Source organism: Ailuropoda melanoleuca, chromosome 6, assembly GCF_002007445.2.
Source record: "Ailuropoda melanoleuca isolate Jingjing chromosome 6, ASM200744v2, whole genome shotgun sequence".
Classification (NCBI taxonomy): domain Eukaryota; kingdom Metazoa; phylum Chordata; class Mammalia; order Carnivora; family Ursidae; genus Ailuropoda; species Ailuropoda melanoleuca.
The window spans coordinates 102,890,367-102,911,080 of record NC_048223.1 but is presented as its reverse complement, the minus strand read 5'-3'; the positions used below and the strand labels follow the sequence as shown (position 1 = coordinate 102,911,080).

The 20,714-nt window shown below is 50.9% G+C and overlaps 1 protein-coding gene across 4 annotated transcripts in view; it reads left to right on the top strand.

The window, feature by feature from the left end:
* FBXW4 (F-box and WD repeat domain containing 4) overlaps positions 1-20,714 on the top strand; it is a 78,716-nt gene that overhangs the window by 34,969 nt on the left and 23,033 nt on the right. The window contains exon 6 of one of the 4 annotated variants that reach the window (XM_034663159.1): positions 5,871-6,473. The exons of the other annotated variants lie outside the window; for them this stretch is intronic. Coding sequence (XP_034519050.1) covers positions 5,871-6,078 — 208 coding nt within the window. The 3' untranslated portion in view covers positions 6,079-6,473. Of the gene's footprint in view, positions 1-5,870; positions 6,474-20,714 lie in introns of those variants that run through there. 4 annotated transcript variants of the gene reach the window in all.

Below are 20,714 nucleotides of genomic sequence, written 5' to 3'. Positions count from 1 at the left end.
GTAAAGGATGCATTATGCCTCAGCAAGCTGACCACTGTGTTCTCTTCCTTCAGATCGATACTAGATGAGCCCTGGCTGTGTGACTTGGACATCTGCTAATCCTTGTGCCTCTCTAGCAGTTTCTTGAACAGGACTCTTTCGAAGGTTCCAGATTTTAACCTTTAGGGGGAGGGGTTTTATTTCCTGTCTTGTGTGAGTTCTCTGCCTGTGTGCTACAGATAAAACCCCTCTGCCTCTGGAGTACCCTACTGAGCTGACTACCCAAGACCTTACCCCCTATCCCCTTTGTTCTTGCTCCTTTCTCTGGCTAGAGCATTTTCAGAGGGGGTAGTTTGTGACCTGGTCTGTAGTACCCTGTCCAGTTGGCTTGGCTCAGACAGAAGGTACTGGCAAGATAGGGAAGAGTGGAGAAAGGAGGAGGAGGGGTATGTGCATGCAGAAGCCATGGTAATTGCAAAGGGAATATTAGTCTAAGAGCTGCTGGCCCAGGAAATTGCTTTCTGCAGAAGCTTTCCTTTTTCATAGTTTGCAATGCAGATTTGAAACACGAATGGTACACAAAAAAGTAAGGGAGGGGGCAGATGGAGTGCCAGTTGGGATGTGATAACCTCCAAAATCTTGAGCAGGGTCCTCATTTGCAAAAGAGAATTTTAAGTCGTGGGAGAGAAACATTTAGGAGATTAAAATAATTATAAATTGTATTTTGCTGTGGTCCCCCACCCTCATATGCACACCTATATCTTTTCCTTGTTGTGTTCAGACTTGTCTCTGGCCCTGCTCAGCTTACACTGTTGTCCACTTCTGCCTCTTCCTACAGCAAAGCCATAATCCAGCTTCTAGAACAATGGTCATGGTGCTCATGGTGTAGTATTTGATCCTCACAGCAGATTGGAAACAGTGGCCCCATCTAAAGTTGGTGCACTTTGGACAGCGTGTGCCCTGGCCCTGGGGACTGGAGCCTTGACCATGTGCAGGTTGAAGACCCTGCATCTTGAAGGCAGGAGCTTGCCCACTTGGGGAAGGCATTAAAGCCAACGTGCTATTCCTCTGCTTTCTCTGACTCTCTTCACACTGTGGGTAGACTCAATGAAGTATAACATGGGGTCACTGGGCTTTTTTCCTCTGATTTCCCATGCTTCCTCTGCCACATCTAGGGAACACGTATGGCTTTCTGCTTCCAGGCTGAAGACACCTGATGTCTGGTGGCTTCTGGATGCTTTGGTGATGTTGGAGGTGGGGATAGGCAGGGGGTGACTGCTACTTTCATTATGCTGGCAGAGCGATCAGTTGGTCAGGTGGGAAGCGTCAGACTGGCTTTTTTCTAGGAGCTGAGCTAGACAGGAAGACATGAAGAGAGGCCAGCGGCAAGAGCTTTTCAAATACAAGTATGCCCTGATAGTAGAGCCAGCATGCAGCCGCGGGCTTGCTTCTGCCCCTTTCTGTATGGCTCTCTTGCACATGTGACAAACACTGTCTGAACAGGAGGGGAGGGAAGGCTGATCTGTATGGGGTAAAGTGAAATGTATGTACCCTTTCTGCCTGTGGCCACCAGGAGTCTTCCTTCCTCCCTCCCTCACTGGGGAATTTTGAGAGTGAGATTAGCTCAAATGGTGCCGTGGGTGAGTCCTGTGTTGCCTGGGCCAAACTCTGGAGTCTCAGGGGCACACTCCCCCTGTAGGATGCTTCCATATTCAATCAGCCACTGCTTATTAGCACATGCTCTGCACTCTCAACTTGCTGCACCATGGCCTTCAGGGACTGCAGAGAGAGTCCAGCTCCGAGCATGTGACCCTCCTGTCTCTTTCTCCTGAGGACTGTCTTGTAGGGTGTTTCTCTTTCTCCTGTTACTATCTCCCTGTCGTGGCTGTGACTTTAGCTGTTGCGGCCAAGCCTGGGCCTCTTTTCTCCTCAGCCCGAATGGGAGGAGAACAAGTGAGTGATTGAACCTGGGGTCCTATGGTGAAGGACCCAAGAGAAGGGTCAGCTGGACATGGGGTGCGATCTGTAACATTTGGCCAAGAGAGAGGGACACGTGGGTTAATGTGTTTGCAACACCCTACTTTCCCGGCCAGCTTGAATCTTACTAGTATCCAGGGTGAGCTGTGATTGAGAATAAAAACAAAAAATTAACAGGAAAAAAAAATACAGATTATTCAAAGGATTCTTCCACTTGTTAGAGGTCTGTGGCCAGGAAAATCCTTTGCAGGCGGGTAAGGGCGGATCCAGGAATAAGAGGGAAAGTTAGAGTTTTAAAAATTTCATTAGTTTGGCAGTGAGTACCCAAATAAAAACATGAAAACCTTTTGACACATAAATTCCACATCTAGGAATTTATCCTAAGGCAACAACCAGACAAGTGTGCAAGATGCATGCGTAAAGACTTTCATTAAAAACACATAAATATCCAGTAATAGGGGTCTGGCTAAATATTTTACGGTATGTTCACCCAGTAGAAGCCCACCTCACCACTGAAAAGGATGATGAGAACTGTATTTATTGACTCCATAAGATGCCCTAGCCTATTATTAAATATAAAAAGGTCACAAAATAGTATAATAGTTATTTGACTGTCTCTTCACAGTTATTTCTTATGTGGGGGGATTTCTGTTGACCTTTCCCGGTTTTTGTTTTTGTTTTTTTTTGGGCGGGGGTCAGTATTTAAATGTTTTTGTAGTGAGCACAAACACAAATATCCATTTCAGCACCTGGCAACTATAGAAAGAATCCTTCCTTTTTTCTTTACATAGTTATTTAAATTAAGGTTGCGTGGACCTACATTTAGTTTTTCATTTTAAACATTTGTATGAAAGTATAATTTACATACCATAAAATTTGCACATTTTAAGAGACAATTTAAGTATATGATTCCATGATTTTTGGTAAATTTACAGAGTTGTACAACCATCACCACAATTCAGTTTCGAATATTTCTATCACCCTGAAAAAGTCCTTCTTTACTTTTACTTTTGCAGCAGTGAACTTGGTTTCATGCTTGGGATCTTTTGTGGAGGAAAGAAATTAGCTAAAATACTGGAATTTTTTAAAACGGTAGTGTAAACTCAGAACTGTTTTTCCGTGTGATGTATGTCTGAGTGCCTGCCTTACAGACGTTTCGAGAATGCTGCTATGTGCTATGTCACATGGGGAGTATGAAGCCCAAGAGACAGTTTTTACTACCCAGGAGCTTGCAGTCCAGTTGGGAAAACAGTGCATCTACTCAGACAACAATTCATCCCAGTCTCTATGGAGTGTAAGTGCCATCAACTGCCAGGGTTCTGGACAGGAAATTGGAGGAGAGCAGTAGCCTTTTAGTGAAATGGGGGAGCTTTCTGGGTGACATGGAATTTGAAGTGGGACTTAAGGGCGGCTCTATTTACATTGCAGGAAGGAACTTGAGGCATGGGGACCGGTGGAGCAAAGACCTGGTAAGGGGTGGGGAAGCTCATTGTAAGTCTGGGGGGTTCAGAGGAGACCATTGTGGCTGGCTGGAGTGGAGAGTTTAAGGAGTGGTGGGCAGTGAGGCTGGAGGAGACATTTGGGGCAGGGTTTCAGAAGCTTTGAGGAGCAGCTGGACTTTAACCTGAGGATGGCAGGGGCCCTTGGAATATTTGTGACCAGATTGAATCAGTTACAGGATTAATGTGGCTGCACAGTGTATAGGATGCTTTGGAGGGGGAAGGACTGAGGCCGTTGGGATACTTTTCCAGGAGTTTGGTTTGTGAGCAATAAGGGCCTGGGCTCCCAGGCGGCAGAGTAGGAAGACGGCCTTGGATTCAGAAAGAACTCAGTGGTCACGACCGCATGTGGCGGGGAGGGAAGGGACCCACATGAGTTCCTCCCTGAGCGTGATAACTGAAGGGGGCCTGGTTTTGACCAAGCTGAGTTCTGTCCTCCACCTGTTGGTTTGAGGCAGTACTGGGACAGTCAGGTAGCTGTGACCAGCGACAGCCTGGGATGGTGGCCTGGGGCTCAGACATGGCATGGAGACAACAGCTGAAATACCACAAGGGATTCACACCAAGGGAAAGAGCAGAGAAATCAAGACAGCCAGGCAAGGAGAAACCAAGAGGCCAAAGGTGCCATCAGAAAAGCAGGAAAGCTAGGAGCCGGGGGAGAGTGGCACATCCAGTGAGAGTCGACAGTGGACAACTTCCATAAATTAATGTATCCTCCCCATTCTTGGTGACACATAGGATAGATATGGTAAAAATGCATAACCTTGATATTGATGCACGGAGATTAGCAAGCATTTTATTCTCCTTGCTTGATTTAAGCATTTCGTACTTTTAAACTACAGTAAATTTCAAGTCCTGCTTTCTCCTAGGTTCTCTCTTCTGGCTCTTGTCCTCTTCTCCATTCTTCCCTGTGGTGGTTTCCCTTGAGGGCGGCCTAGTTTGGGCTTGGTAATTTTTCCCTCAGTTCCGTTTTAGAGGGTCAGCAGCAGAGCAAGAGGTGCTAAGTGACAAAGTGAGGTGGTGTCATTTCTGGTTTTCTCCCATGGTGTTTGCTCCACGCATGATGGTGTTCAGGGCAAAGTGAGAGCCCGGTTGAGGAGAAAGTAAAACGCCAACTGACCACTTTGCCATTTGGAGCAATTTGGCATCAGAGCCACAGGGGCAGCCCAGGTCCTAGGCTTGCTTGGGCAACTGTGCCTGTCTGAAATCTTTCTTTAAAGGGAATTAAATAGAAACTTTTCAAATCCTCCTCAGGTTCTTCAGGGTAGTAATTCCATGGGGCTTGTCATTTGTGTTTGAAGCTGGTGGTGAGGAGGGCGGAGTGAGGAGAAGCGAGGGGGTGGAGATGGGAAGCCGAGAAGGAATCAGAGGGAGAAATTTTATTGAGGGAGAGTTTGCTGGGTTTATGGGAGGGAATCTCTCCCCTCCTCCCCATTCGGATTTGAAAGGGCCGGTGAATCTTTGATTAGGTGCAGGTCAAAAGAATTTACACATTGTGACCTTAATAACTAGAGGTGATTGGCAGGCGGGCTGTGGGGAGGGGGCCGCGGGTCCCTTTCATCTCACTTAGCACAGAGGAGAGACAATGGGCCCGCCGATTTTCCTTGTTGTCCCTTGTTTGAAAAGGTCTGGTGTCTCTACTAGGTACCTGTGACATGGGGGTCTTGATTGGGGTCTCATAAAGGCCCCTGTCAGTATGTCCAAAGGCCAAGAGTACAAAAGCAAGCAGTGGGTGGGGGTCTCAGCTGACCACTGAAGAAGGGAGGGGAGGGCCCGGGAGGCAGTGGAGGGAGAAGCAACCCCCGATGGGAGCCCTTATAGAAGGAGGGGAGGAGGGGGGCAGAGAAGGGCCATTTTTGTCCCTAACTCATCAAGCACATCTGCAGAATTGTCCAGGCTGCTGCCTCCCGGTTTCAAAAGAAAAAAATGATCGTTTGATAAACCGTCCCCGATTCACCACTTTCTCACAAGGGTGGGAGACCCAGCCCTGACCTCTGTATGATTTCACATCAGGACCAGGCTTTCTTTCCCCCACCCCCAAATTGCTAGAGAAACTTTGAAATGTATCCTGTGGCTTTCTCTCTCCCTTCTTCAAGCCCCCCACCCCCATTTCCCACCCTCTCCACGCCACTGGCCTCTGTTTTCTCCCTGGGCGCTCCAGAGTGTAGGCGAGTAATTAGTCCCCTCTTTCTGGGGCACAATGAAGCCAGGGTGTTTGGCGGGCCCCTTCCCACCGCTCACAGAGCCGGGGGCCTGGGGGGAAGGACCAGGTGGCATGTGCAGTGTGTTCCAGGCCTGTACAATCGCTGGGGCACAGGGCCGGGGGCTCTGGGACCAGTGTGCTCCTGCTTCTCGAAGGAATGTGCAGAGGCGCATGCATTAATGGTCCCCACACAATGCTTGCATTTTTTCTAGGCGGAGGCATCTTCCCCGTGAAAAGGCTGCTGAGCCCGGAGCCCAGGCGGGAGCTTGCCACCCCGACGGCGTTCTTTCCCACCCTGCGCTTAGTGACTTGGAGCTAACATGGGAGACCGACAGGCCGCGTCTCCTGAGAGCCCGATCTTTGTATCCGCTGTGTGCTCCCCCTCTGCCCTGTCAGTTTTGTGTGTTCACGGAGTGTTGATTTTAATGCGGGCCTGTGTCGGGCTGAGAGGCCAGGCTGGGGGGGGCCTCGGGTCTTTGTTTTGCAGGGCCTCTTCTTCTTGGAGGGTCTTCGGCCCTGGAGGCAAGTGGCAGATTTGAGAGGTAGAGTGAGATGCCAACTGTGGCTGGCAGAGGGTCCCCCGTCCATGTGTCTGTCACATACCACCGTGGGGTGCCTAGGAAAGCAGAGCACCTTGGGATGCTCAGGCACACGCTCGCCTGCCCCCCACCCTGAGGGGGGCGGGTCATTCTACCATGTAGGGCTGCCAGCTTGAAATGAGTGACACCCCCCTTGTGACTGAGTCTGGCAGAAGGACAGATTGTGAGCCTCGGGGAGTCAGGGCAGGGCCTTGTCTGCAGGGGTTTGGGGAGGTGGGGGCAGGCAGGAGGGGCGCTGGGAGAGCACAAGGCTGCTGTAGACGACTACCCAGCAATTGGTAAGGGTCAAAAGAGAACAGGACCAGACAGAAAAGAGGCCAGTGTCTGGGAGAATATTGGCAAATCACAAATGCTCCTCTCCAGCACTTGAGGGAAGAGTACCTTAGAGCGTCGGGACAGGATGGGATTCGTGTTCCCCAGTAAGGAGAACTGGGGCCCCTCACAGGTACGACCACTGGGTACTGTCCAACAGGAAATCTTCTGTCTTTACCATTCATCTCCCTGCGCCAGGAGTTGGGGGAAAGGGTCTTTACATTCTGAGCCCCTGGTCTTGCTGAGAGAGAAGGTGGGTACATGTGCCTCTAGGAGGGGGAGACTCGGAGCATCAGCCTTCATGTGGCCTGCTGTATTCCTGGGGAGGGGGAAATGCAGGGATCCCTCTGAGTCAAGGAGCTAGTGGGTAAGGACCTGCCCACCCACCACCATGGCCAGGCCATGGCCCTGGTATCTGGTGTGGTGCTAGAGGCCTTCAGCTGAGGAGTCCAGTGTTTAGAAAGGGACTGTGTCCTCACTTTCCATAGGGATCAGAAGGCAGAGATGTGGGCTGGCCCCTGAGATGAGGTGGCCCTGGGGAGGCATCCCGCCAAGGTTGCCCAAGCACAGCGTCTCCTCTGTGCTGCTGTTGGCACCCTTCAGACTGTCTCGGGAATTGGTGCCAGTGCCGCTGCCAGGCCTGACCAGGGGCAAGCAGCTGGAACTGCAAGGCCTGTGAGGGGCCTGAGTCCCAGAGGGGCCCGCCGGTAAGGAGCAGCTCCTACGTTGGGCCACCGTGTGGCAGAGAACATTTCCTTCGTTGAGAAATAGGCAGTCCTGGCAATACCCCCCACCTCCCTTTTTCCTTTTACAGTTCTTTTCCCTTAACTTTTCCAAATGCTGTTTCTCTTCTCCCTTCTCTTGCATTTTGTGAACAGCTCATAAAGAGCCTAAAAGAGACACGGCTTATGTGTGTGGGTGTGATAACGGAGGGAAGGGGTGTCAGGGATGGTCAGGCTGGGGCTCCAGGATTGTCAAAAACACCGTCACCTCCCCCTACCTCCCTGGGCTGTCCTGCCAGTGCCTGGCTGGAAGGGCACAACAGACCACAACCTTTTAAATGCAAACTGGATGGAGGAAAGAGGTGGAAGCGTGGAAACGAATTAGATCTATCTATAGGGGGTGTTCAGCTAGAGAAAGTGAGCATTTCTTACTAATCGGAGTGCAGGGCATTTCATTATTAAGCTTCATTACAAGGGGGAAGAGTGCAGTCGGCCTCTCTGGGGATCCCCGGGCTGTTTTTCTCCCTTTAAAAGTACAGTCTTGTTTAGGTAGGGGGAAGAGGCAGGAATTGCTCTCAGTAACCTCACGGAGCACCCAGGGATTTAAAGCCAAGTTTGGAGCAAGGTAGGAGAGAGAGGTGGACAGTGGGAGGGTGCCAGAGGCCTCCCTCATTCTGTACAATACAGAAGTGGAAAAAGCCCTGGTGAAAGTGGGGTCCTCACCTCTGGAACTAAGATTGAGGGATTTGGGATGTTAAGAAAAATGTCGATTAGAAACCCCGCCTTCCTGAGAGATCTGCTATCTGATTATTTTAAGTTTTGAATTAAAAGTCCAAAATGGTGGACTACAGATGCAGTGCAGTGGTCTGACACAGCTGTTGTTTCCAGGATATACAGGACCTTGTCCTTTGGGGCCAGGGAAGGGCTGGGTGTGCTGCCTTCAACTGGGCCTGGTGGGATGCATGTTAACTTCCGTCCAGGCAGAAGGGCTTAGTCCTGTCCGTAGAAGATGGTGTGAATCAGTCAGATGAGCTTGGCTTTACTTTTCTGACCCTTTTCCTGTTGCTGCTGCCCCAGGGCTCATGTCCAAAGTATAATCTGTCCCAAGAGAATTCTGATCTGGAGTGCTTGCTCAAAGAAGTGGCTTGTCTAGGTTTTGTCTAGTCAATTGGATTATCTGTTGTTCAGTGTTCTCAGGGAAGCTGAGAGAAGATAACATTTTGTCACGGGAGAATTTCCTGTGTGGCCGTGGTACCAGGTGCAGGGGTAAAAAATCTCATTTAGAATCCGTGCTTGTTGTGACTTCTTCAAAGGCCTGGAGGTTTTGCTTTCTCCCAAACCATCCTTTGCTTTTACCACAAGTCTCTGCTTAGCTCAGCCTCCCTGAGGACTATCAATACACAGGCTGTCTTCTGGGGCTGGTAGACCTAATTCCTAATGGAGGCCTCGTCCCTTCCGTCCACTGCCTGGGACCTCCTTGGTGATTGGGTGAAGCTGGGATTTAAGAACTCACTGCGCACCTGTCGGAGGTGCTATTTCCAACCCCCCCCCACTTCCCTCAATTTCTACCCCCTCCCAAAGAGGAAAAGTATCTGTCTGCACTTCCCGCTTCCCAAAGAAGAGGAGCCGGGATGATCGATGATCTGAGGCAGCTGTTGGCACCTTAGCTGAGGGATAGGTAGCCGGCGCTGCTTTTTTATTTGCAGGTGCAGGATCTCAGCCTTTGTGTTCCCAGGTCTGTGTGTATCCGTCCTGTCTCTGAGCCTGTGCATCTGAAAGTGTGTGTCGGGGTAGCAGGAGGATTCCTTGGTCTCTGGGTGCCCCCCACTGCCACCCCAAACAAGAGCTGTCCTGAGATGATACACATGGGTTCCTCTGCCCTTTGCTTTCCTGACTTGTGTTGATGTCCCTGCTTCTCCTGGGATAGCATCATCTCAAGAAGGCACCTCAGCCTAAGTGAGTGCGCACATGTGTGGCTTCCTTTGTTTTCTTTTCCCTGGAGCATGGAGTGGGGCTGGGAACCTGGTCGTGGAGTTTCTGGCAGTCCCTGTGTTTCCTGAAGTTCTCTTGTCCCTCTAGCTTATCTTTTGCCCAGGCTTCTCCTTGGGAATCCTCTTCTCTGTGAATTTTCTTCCTATTGGTGGCAGCGGGCAAGGAAGTGTTTTCTGGAAGGGGCTGTGCGCCTCTCAAGCAAGTCCCAGCGGGTGGCTGTGGGCATGTGGGAGAATGCTGAACCTGAGCTGAGAAGGCAGGAGCTGTGGAGTTGTCTGTGGGCCGAGGCCTGTGCAGGTTGCAGCTGACCTGAGGCTTCCGAGCAGTTTATCATTAGGGTCAAAACTCTTTGGCTTTTCCACAGAAGGAGCAGAATGTTGGGAGGGGGATGGGAAGTTGGTTTTCTCTGTCAGTGGCTAACAGTGTCCAGTATTTGGCGTAGCAAGGAAAGCTTGAAGTGAGGGGGGCCGCCCAGCCAGTAAATCAGGAACCCAAACCACTGTCAAGTGTGTTTGCAAATTTGTGACACTTGTTTTCATTCTTCTAAAAGATTTGTATCCTACCCCTAGTGGCTTAATGGGAAAGACAGGAAACTTCTAATCAAAGGAGCTTTTTGGTACCCTCATGTTTTTCCAAAGAGAAAAATCCATGCTTTTTATAGTGGGTGATTTCAAAAATGCATGATAAAAACATGCCACCAGAAAATATCTGTCTCAAAGCAAGCATTGGAGGGGGGGAATGAGGGGGTTTGGGCTAAACTTGAGGAAGTGGGTGGGCTGTGCAGGCAGCTGCTTAGGGAGGGGCTCCTAGGTCCAGTGGCTTCTAAAAGGCCTGTGTGAAAACCTCTCCTATGCCAGAGAGCTGTGAGAATAGTCCTTCCACTCATCCTCTAAGGTGGTAGGACCAGGAAAGGTCTGGAGTCCGTGCTCAGAGGCCTAGGGGAAGGGAGCTACCAGAGGTAGAATGACCTGTGGGTGAGGACTCTCATCCTAGAGATAATGAAGGAAACGAATCAGTTATGGTTTCCATTGGCATCTCCTCGGCACATTGTAGGGGGCCTTGCCTAAGGCTGGGGCTAGGAGGACGTGATTCTTGGGAAGATGTGGACTCTGGCAGCCCCTGATGTCAAGCCTCCATTTGAAAGCCGTGCATATTTGTGATGGGCAGGACCACATGGGTGTGTGTGGACCTGGGGAGCTCGAGGTCCCAGAGTTTTATGCTAGGAAGCCATACTTGTGCCCCATCCCTAACCACCCCTACCAAGAGGTAAAACAAAACAAAACAAAACAAAAACAAACAATCCAAAAACTCCCCTCCAGTCCTCTTGGGACCAACCCTGGCTCCACTGGGACTGAAGTCTCAGAAGAGGGATGATAGGTATTAGGTGCTGTGGGATCGCTGTTGGCTATTTATGATCTGAATCCTGGGTTTGAAATTAATTGGATTGCAGAAACAGCTTACTTTTATTATTTTTTCAAACCAACTAAATACCCCAAAACCAAAATTTAAAACCCCCAAACCTTTCATCCTTTTCCCTTTCCCTGTGGCTTTATTTGCTGGGTAGTGAGAAGTGCTTTCCCCAGCCTCCTTTGGGTTGCCGTGCTGAACAAAGTGAGAAACCCAGGGAAGGAGGAAGCTGGTGCCAAAAGGGCTGGCTGCTGCCCCCCAGCTCTGTGTCCCCTGGCCTGCCCCGGCCGCCCCACCGTCTGGGCCATAGCCCAAACAAGCAAAGGCGCCTTGACCAACAACAAGCCCCAGCTTTGTTGCGCCTGTGGGGGAACTGCTTTCTGGAGCCCAGGGATCTCCTCTGAGAACCACCTGTGCCTCCCGGCCTCCTGCCTGGCCTAGGCCTTCTGGCACAGGAGCCCCCACATTCCAGCCAGCAGGCTGATGGCAGAGTGAGGGGCGGGAGAGGACGAAGGGGGGCTGTGGTCAGTTTAAAGGGGGCGCAAATTCCAGTCTGCCCCTTTAGGGCCTCTGGTTGGCTCAGGATCTCCTGTGGCCCTGGCCAGGTTAAATTTGTCCTGTCTGTCATCAGCACTGACAGTAGCTTTCTGAAGTGGTCTGCAAATGGGGACAGTAAACCCAAGGTCTCTCTTCTTGCTTAGTTCTTGATGCTTCAGGAGGGGAGTGATGTAGGTTCCCCTTACAGGCTACTTCTTGCTTGGGAGTCCCCAGTGCCTCTGTGCTGCCTAGCCAGTGGTGAGGACAATGATGGCAGCTAAATGCCAAGTGCTGTGCTGAACACTTTATAGTTCCTTTAATCCTCCCAGACAGGTACTGTCCTCACCCCCTGTTTTCAAGGAAGGAAACTGAGGCCTGAGAGAGCTTAATTAACATGCCTAAAGCCAAATCTGGTAAGTGAGGTGTTCAGGGGTTGAGCCCTGGCACCTGATTCCAGAGTTCATGCTTTCTAACTACCGTGGGACACTGTCTGCCTTCCCTGCCTTGGGGGCGAGGGTCTCACTCTCCTTTGGGATTAGAACTTGTTGACGGTCTTGATTTCTTCTGATTTTTTTTTTTAATGTTAATTGAAGACTTGACTCTCTGGCTGGACCTTAAGCTGCCTAAGGGCAGGCCTCTGTGAGTTTTGTTTTTCCTGAGCCCCCTGGCACCCGTAGCTGGCTTGGGTGCACTCAGGTACTTGTGGAAGGAATGAGGCCCCGTCTCTGCCTCCAGTTCAGGAATGACCCAGGCAAGACCTTGTTCTGTGAGAGGGGCAGCCAGTCCCAGAGCAGGAGCTCCCATCTGAGGGGAGAGGGCAGCCTAGGTAGGTGGGAGCCAGGACTGATGAGGGGCAGTAGAAGATGGGGGGACAGAAACCAGGCCAGATGTGACTGGAGTCAAGCCAGCTATTCTGAGCACCAGGCTGCTTGTCCCCTGCTGTTTGTTGGGCTGGGCTGCCCCCAGAGGGAAGAGGCTGTTTCAGGAATAGTGGAGTGTGAGGGGAGGGTCTGCTTTCATGTCTCTGAACCGTGGATGTTTGGACTGGTAGCCACCCTTTACTTTGTAGACTGTTCTGTAGAGAATCACTTTGAACCTCTGTTGCCAGGGCTTGAGGGCGGGAACAGTAGTCCTAGCAGCGAGGCCAGTGAAGAGCACTGTGTCAGTAGCATGACCCATTGTAATAGTGCTTGTGGCTAGATCTCAGTGGTGGAGAAACAGGCACAACATTTGACCTGACCACCTCCTATAAGCCACATGCCACACGGCTCCACAGTTCACCTGGACTCTCGGACTCCATCGTGTGTGGCAAGGATGGCCAGTGTGGGCCTGGTCCTGCCTCTGTTGGTAGGTCTGAGGGCAGCCAGGAGGCAGGGCTGCAGAGAGTGGCATGTGCTGTGGGCAGTTCGGCTTTGTTCTTTTCCGTCAGTCCCGGGTTCTGCTGGGTTGCCGTGTTAGTAGCAGGGTAGCCCTGGAGACAGTCTGCTGTGGTTAGCCGACGGGGGCTCTGAAGGTGTGCGTCAAAGGCGGGAGGGTCGGAGGCCACACAGGCGGGCCCCTCCATCCCCTACTTCTGCTTACATGGAAGAGCCCCCCCATTTCCAGTTTTATAAATCTATCAGAGATGCTAGCTCTCACGGGTGTTCTGTTGCCTTTTTAACAAGTTAAAAAACATTGTTCTGTTTACCATTTTGCAGACGAGAAATGTGAGGTCCCCAGGCGGTTATAGGCTTGTCCGAGGCGAGCCAGCTTGTGAGCAGCTGAGCTGGCTCTGGACACTGTCCCCCACTGTCCCCCTGCATCCCAGCTCCTGGCCCTTCCCGTGCACTGCCGTGCTGCCTGCCTGGGTGCCTGCGGTGGCCTGTGTCCTGGGCATTCTCACCTGGCAACGACCTCAACTCCTCATTTTCTCTCTCACCCATGCACCGCTCATTTATCAACCAGGCCGTATGTTTCTGGTTCTCATTTTTTCATTCTTTGAACTCCTTCTTTCTCTCCTGGGTCTCAGATCAGGGCTCTCATAAGGGCTGGTTGTGAGAGGCTGGCAGACCTGTTTGCTGCTGCCTCAGTGGTTATTTCCACTGCTGGAGCCCACATTTCTGGCCTTTGGACACCCCAGCACTGACCCCAGATAAGCCCTGTGCCGCCTTCACCCCGTGCCTCTCTAGCCTTGAAGCCTTGGGCAGAGGGCTGTTTTTCCTCTGCTCAGCTGGGTGGTAGGGGCTGCTGTGGCAGCAACAGTAGACAGAAGTGTTTGAGAGGCCCCGGGTCTCCCTGACTCGGCCCCCAGGAGAGTCTCTTTCCCTAAAGCTTCCCGAGTCGGAGGTGTCCGTGAAGGCCCAAAATGTAATGTGAGCTCCAGCCCCAGGGCCTTTGGGGACAGCCGGACAGACCAGTGCTGTAGCCCTCCAGCCCCCCTCGTCCTGCCCCAGCTTGGTCCACCACCCTTTCCCTATTCTTTGCATCATAAATGCAGGGCTGTGGTACTAGGTACGAGTCAACAGTATCGTCTTGCTTGCCTCTGCCTCTCAGAACTAGCTGTCTGGGGCCACTGGCCCTGACTGGAAGACTAGTATTGGGTGGGTGATGATGTAGGTCCCTCCTCCAGGCCCCAGTCCCAGCTGCCCCCACCAGCTCTGGTCTGGCTCACCATGGGGCCCAATTCAGAGGCTTCTTTTGTTTGACTTGCACAGAGCAGCCTGGCTCACCATTCCCACATGCCGAACTTTCCCTACCATTCACTGGGAAGGCTGAAAAGCCCTCAGCTAATTGCGTTGGGCTGAAAATTACCACTTCCCTGCGTTCCCCTGCTGCTGAGGACATTTGTGTCACTGCTGTATTTAGGGGGAACAAAGGCCCCCTGCGGGGAGAGCCCAGGTACGAATGTGGGATGGGGGGAATAATTGCAGTCTCTCCAGGTGAAAGCCCCTGTTAAACTTCAGTAAGTCAATTAGGCTGGGGGGGGGAGGGCAGAGACCCCCATGATAAACTGTTCCCACCGAGCAATTAAAATCATTTTAGCTTTGAGGAGAGAAACTGCTTATTAGAAATTTTGTGGGTCCCCCCCTTCCCTACCCCTGCCCCTCCCTTGGGATGAAACAACAAAACGCCTTCCTCAATAGAAGTGTTTCTCCTCCTCCTACTCATTGTGTGGCCTGAAAGCACTTACCGTGGGAGGGCAGAAGGAGGGACAGAGACAGGCCGGAGGGGGGAGAAAATGGCAGGGGCTTAACACCTGGGCTGACTAAAAATCACAACTGCCCAGTAAGACTGGGTAGAGACTTCTGTGGGCACAGTGCTTACACAGGTGGTGTGGCAGGGTCTGTACGTGTGGGACATGAGTGTGTCCTCGGACCTGCTCTCCCCTCATCAGGAGTGGGAACATCAAGCTGTGGTGGTGGGTGTGTCTGTGTGCGGCATCCTGGGTGCCCCTAACTGCAGGGAGCGAGCACAGGCTCTGTGTGTGTGCGCGCGCGCGCGTGTGTGTGTGTGTGTGCGCGCGCACAAGCACTGACATACGCCTTCTCAGTGGAGGGTGGCAAGGCCAAGGCAACCCAGCTGGGCATGCACCTCTTCCCGAGGCTGTGACTGGGCCCATGTTCTCTCTCCTCCCAGGAGCCAAATACCAGCACCTGGGAGCTGAGCCACGGCATAGCTTTCCACCTCGGACAGTCGACAGCTGAGGGCTGAATGGCCAGCAGCCGCCTACTGGCCCGCTAGGAATGGGCTAGAGGGGAGTGATGGATGGACATGCTGATCTCCACAGTGTTCTTCCCCACGTTGCTGGGGTGGGGATGAGGGTGTGGAGACTCAGCAGGAAAGAAAGCCACGGCCTGGCACGTATTTTCTTGGTATCTAACTTGGCTGATAGAGCATACGGTGAGAGTCTCCAGTTGGCACTCCCGATTTCTTTTTTTTTTTTTAAGATTTTATTTATTTATTTGATAGAGATAGAGACAGCCAGCAAGAGAGGGAACACAAGCAGGGGGAGTGGGAGAGGAAGAAGCAGGCTCACCGCAGAGGAGCCTGATGTGGGGCTCGATCCCATAACGCCGGGATCATGCCCTGAGCCGAAGGCAGACGCTTAACCGCTGTGCCACCCAGGCGCCCCCCACTCCCAATTTCTGATGGGAAACACAAGGTGGAAAGACAAGGTGATCTGATCTGATCCGGGGAAGATGGTGGGGAGGGAGGTAGACTTTTCTATCAGAAGTCTGTAATTTGGTAATTTACAGGTGCTTATGCACATGTGTACCCACAGATCACAGGTAGCATAGGTGGCACACCCCACCCTGCCCCAAATCATGGTACTTCAGGGGAGGGCCTGGTGGCACTGATGGTGGGCATGGCACCGAGTCAGGCACTGCCCTGGCCTCAGTGCTTCCCTGCGGCTCATGATTATTAGTATTGGAACATTATTCCAATGTTCCAAAGAGGTGAAATTAAACATTGAGGGGTTGACTTTTCCCAGAAAACAAATATGCCAAGTTATTTGCCTACCAAGGGGCCTTAGGAGGTAGAATTTGGTGCCTACAGGCTGGCAGTGGGGAGGTGAGGGCTGTTGACAAAGTCCTGAGCAGGAGCGTGGAGGGGAGGCTTTAGGCAGCGCAGGGGCTGGTTGGAATTTGGGGGCTCGGGAGGGCGTGGAATAGCTCAGAGGAACAGGAATGGGGATGCTGCTCCCTGCGACAGGCTCCACATAGTGGCTGCCTGTAAGGGGATGGGTCTTAGAAGAGCATGAAGCTCAAATATATGTCACTCTTTGTTTCAGATTGTTTGTACAGGTAGACGAGGTAGACAGGCATTAGCACAGACACACGTCTATTTATGAACTATATGGTGATGAGTTTATAGAGCTTTTATACAACATATGATATCATTTATTATTCTGTGCTCCAGAATGTGGTTTTCCATGAATGGGCCTTGGTTACTTCATACCTGGTTTCTGATTTATGACTTTAGGTGGCTTCCTAGTTTCATTAAAAAGAACAAACCGGTTTTTGGGGACTGTTTGAGGTATGCGTGGAGTGTTTTTTTGTTTGTTTGTTTTATTTGGCTTTCTTATTATTTATTTGTCAGAGAGAGAGAGAGAGGGAGTGAGCACACAAGCAGGGGGAGCAGCAGAGGGAGCAGGGGAAGCAGGCTCCCCGCTGAGCAGGGAGCCCAACGCGGGGCTCCATCCCAGGACCCTGGGATCATACCCTGAGCCAAAGGCAGATGCTTTGACTGACTGAGCCGCCCAGGTGCCCCTCTGGTTTTTGTTTTTTAAGAAAAGTTATACCTGCGATGTGTGGGTTTCCTGCTTGGTTCCTCCTGCATTTGGTGTGTCCCTAAGAGGGATCCAGCAGTGGGATATTTGAGTTTGCTCGTGTGGCCAGATCTCTTTTCCCCTTGCTTTGGGGGCTGTTAGTACTGAGTCAGGGTGGGAAGAGAGAAAAAGAGGTGCAACAAAGGGGTTGCTTGGGGTTACAAAGTTTTACTTGTATGTGTGTGTGTGTGTGTGTATTTTCAAATTTTTAATCTTGAAAACTCTCAAACACACACCGAACATAGAATCAACTTCCACATTCTCATCTCCATCTTACCAGTTTTCTGTATGCATCTGTACTTCAGGTCTGAGAGATGCTGGGACGCATCTTTAATGAGCCACCCGCTCAGGGAGCTGGCGCTCCAGGGTCCCAGGAGTGGCTTGGTGGAGGTGCCTTGTGGGTTCTGGCAGAATTCATACTCAGTCTGTCAGAAGGGATCCAGGAGGCCATATCTCTTAAGATTAGGGCTTTCTGCCTTCTAAAGGATAATCTAGTCCCTCAAGCACATCTTTATTGTCTGTTCTTTTTTTTTTTTTTTAAGATTTTATTTATTTGTTTGACAGAGAGAGCACAAACGGGAGAGTAGCAGGGAGAGGGAGAAGCATGCTCCCCGCTGAGCAGGGAGCCTGATATGGGGCTTAATCCCAGGACCCTGGGATCATGACCCGAGCTGAAGGCGGATGTCCAACAGACTGAGCCACCCAGGTGCCCCCGTCTCCTCTTTTTAAAAAAAAAAATTTTTTTAAAGTAAGCGTTACGCCAAATGTGGGGCTTGAACTTACAACCCCAAGATCAAGAGTTGCATGCTCTTTTCAACTGAGTCAGCCTTTATTATCTGCTCTTGTGCAGACCATCTTCCTTCCCCTTGTTGGGAGGGGGAGAGTAGCCTTTTTCCTGGCCCTCTTCTTGGGCCTCAGGGTAAGACCACTTCATCCCCTTTCGAAGTTGTGGGCCGGCCTGTGCTGTCCTGCTTTATCTGCTCTCCTAGTAGACACACCAGCTATTGACTTCATGGTTGGGGTGTCCTCAGCCAGGCCTCACAGTGTTCAGTAGGTGCCTGGCAAAGCCTGTCATGCATCTGTCAGTGAGAAACAGTCAAATGGGGGAGAAGCTCAGCAGCTACTGAAGAGAGGCTCTGTGGTGGTCGGGACACACTGGTTGTAAGTGACAGAAACCAAGCCCACATGAACTTAAATAAAGCAGGGAATGTTTGGCTCATGAAATGCAAGGGTACAGCTGAGCAAGCAAGCCAAAAGATGAGCACGAATACGACTGGGCTCAGGAGTGGCTGGACCTGACGGAGGCCACGGTGCTCCCAGGACTTTATCCTTTTGGGGTGCTGCTTGTCTTTGTTTCACCTTGACCTCTGCGCCTTTCTTTCCCCAGCTTACCAGCTTATTCTGGAGGCTACCAAGAGTGCTTGAGTTTGGCAACTCATAGTTGAAGGGAAAGTGACTGGCTTCCCAAAATCCCAGGGCAGATTCTCATTGGCCCAGCTCGGGTCAGCTCCCACCCCTTGACTCATTAACTGTGGCCAAGGAGGAAGTCTTTCAGGAATCACCCATATGGAGGGAGATTGTAGGACAGACAAAACAATAGGTGTCTACTATTTTCACAAAGGCCAAATTACTCCACGACATCTGGCCCCAAAGTGTCTATGTGAATGGCATTAATATGTGGATGGTGACCGAGCCCAGAGCCTTGGCCACCAGCTCTCAAATCAAGAGTCTGATGAGAACTGTCAAACTATAGCCTCTTGCCTCCTCTTCCTCGCTTTCACATTAAGAAAAAAAAAAAGATTTTATTTATTTATTTGAGAGAGAGACAGAGATAGCGAGCTGGGAGGAGAAGGAGAAGCAGTCTCCCTGCCAATCAGGGAGCCTGATGTGGGACTCAATCCCAGGACCCCAGGATCATGACCCCAGTTAAAGGCAGACGCCTAACTGAGCCACCCAGGTACCCCCCTCTTCCTTACTTTATTACTGATCCGCTGATGAGAGATTCCTCCTCTCTAAGCTGTTAATAGAGTCCTTACAAAAACCTGCCACTTTCCTAATGTGATCTGCACGGGGGAAGGGACCTGGCTGTGGATTCGTGAGGTTAGACAGATGAACAGTGAGTGGCCCAGTGTCGTGCCAGTGGGGCAGAGAGAGAGTCTGGGATGACAGACTCTGACCTGGCCGAGCCTCCTGCAGAGGGCAGCGGCTAGCAGGAGGCCTGAATGTTACTCGAGTACAGTTTACCTCACAGAACAGGATGGAAAACAGACTGCTGCCTCTCCTCTCCCGTGCCATGGTCAAGAGGGCAGCAAATCTTGGGGAGGAACAAAGTTTAGATCGAGATTCCAGCTGCTGCTAACTAATCTGGGAATGAGAGGGTTCCTCGGAATTTTGCCTTCCTGGGAAGCCCTGTAATGGAAGTCTGTCAAGAAAGGACTTCAGTTGGCTTTTCTACCACCCCTAGCTTCCCGCTTCCCCCTATAATGTAGGCCTCAGTCTGTGTAGCCGAACCAAGGACTCTGGGGCCCTTTTCTCCCATGAGAGGGAAGGCGTGGACGCAAGTTATTGGTTGGGTTTGCACACCAAGGTCTGCTGCTGGCCCTCCTCTAAAATGGAGCCCTTCTTCCTTGAGGGATAGGCTTCACCTGCTGTGCACATAGTCACCTCTCTTTTCTTGCCCTGGGTTGTACTTCTGAAGCTCTGCCGTGCGTACTTGATGATGTGTAGTGGGCCCTACTGGCCGGTCGACCTCCATGACCCCCCCTTCCCCCTCCTCAACTCCCCACTCTCCCGCCAGCCTTCAGGGTGATGGTGGAACATGCCACAGCAATCACACAAGGTTGAGGAGTGTAGAGCTTCACCTCCCCTTCTTCTACCTTGTTTAGATGAAAGGGAAGTGGTCCAGGGATGCAGATGGTGGCGGTCAATCCATAGGTCGACATTCACACCCTTTGGTTCCCTGTTTTTAGTTTGCTGGATGTCACTGTGGGACTTTTTTTCATTGGTGGGTCATTAGGGCTTCTCTTACTTTAAGCTTTGCTAGAGTTACAAGGCCATCAGATGAGGAAAGGCCATGCAGTCTTGTAGCGGGTCATGTGTATGGGCTCTCCTGACCTTTGTTTCATCAGGAAGAATCTCTTTCTAGAAGGTCTTGATTGTGCTTTAATGCTTGTCACATGAAAATGACATTGGTGCTTCTCACATGGTGCCTATGGAATATTGAGAATAAAAATAAGTGCCAGGTCCATCTCTAGGGACTTCATTGCTGGGCCTAAATATGACCTTACATCAGGGATGTAAGGCCTCAGGATCATGGCTCAGACGGATTTTTCTTTGACCTGACCTCATCTCTGTTCTCTGTTGGTGTAATAAGTACTTAATGCTGCTGCCCAAATCTGGATTAGCTCTGAGTTTCGAGGTCCCTCTGTGGTTTGTTAATGTGAGTATGTTTAGAAAGAATCAGATTTTAAAATAAACGTGTTGAGTTTATGTCCGGCTTATCTGAGCAGTTCTCCAGGCGAGCTCTCCTCTCCTCTCTGTTTGTTTGTGGAGCCCCAGTTGATCCTAATGGTTCTCATCATCCTCCCTCCGCATGCCACTATTCAGATGCCAGCCACTCATGTTCATCAGCAAACCTGAAAAAACACCAGAGCTTGTCTGGCCTCAGTGCATACGGTCAGGTGTTTTTCTAGGAAAGATCCTTAGAAGAGACTTACTGGATTGAGGGATAAGTACATTTAAAAGTTTTTAGATGTTGCCAAGTGCCCTCCAGTTGGACAGTATCAGAATATATACACCCATGAACAATGTATACAAGTACCTATTTCCTCTTGGACTTACTAGTACTGGGTAATACCATTTTTGTGTTTTTTTAAAGATTATTTTATTTTATTTTTTTTTAAAGATTTTATTTATTTATTTGACAGAGATAGAGACAGCCAGTGAGAGAGGGAACACAAGCAGGGGGAGTGGGAGAGGAAAAAGCAGGCTCATAGCGGAGGAGCCTGATGTGGGGCTCGATCCCATAATGCCAGGATCACGCCCTGAGCCGAGGCAGACGCTTAACTGCTGTGCCACCCAGGCGCCCCTAAAGATTATTTTAGAGAGAGTGAACATGAGCGCAAGCGAGCAGGGGGGAGGGGCAGAGGGAGAAGCAGACTCCCTGCTGAGCAGTGAGCC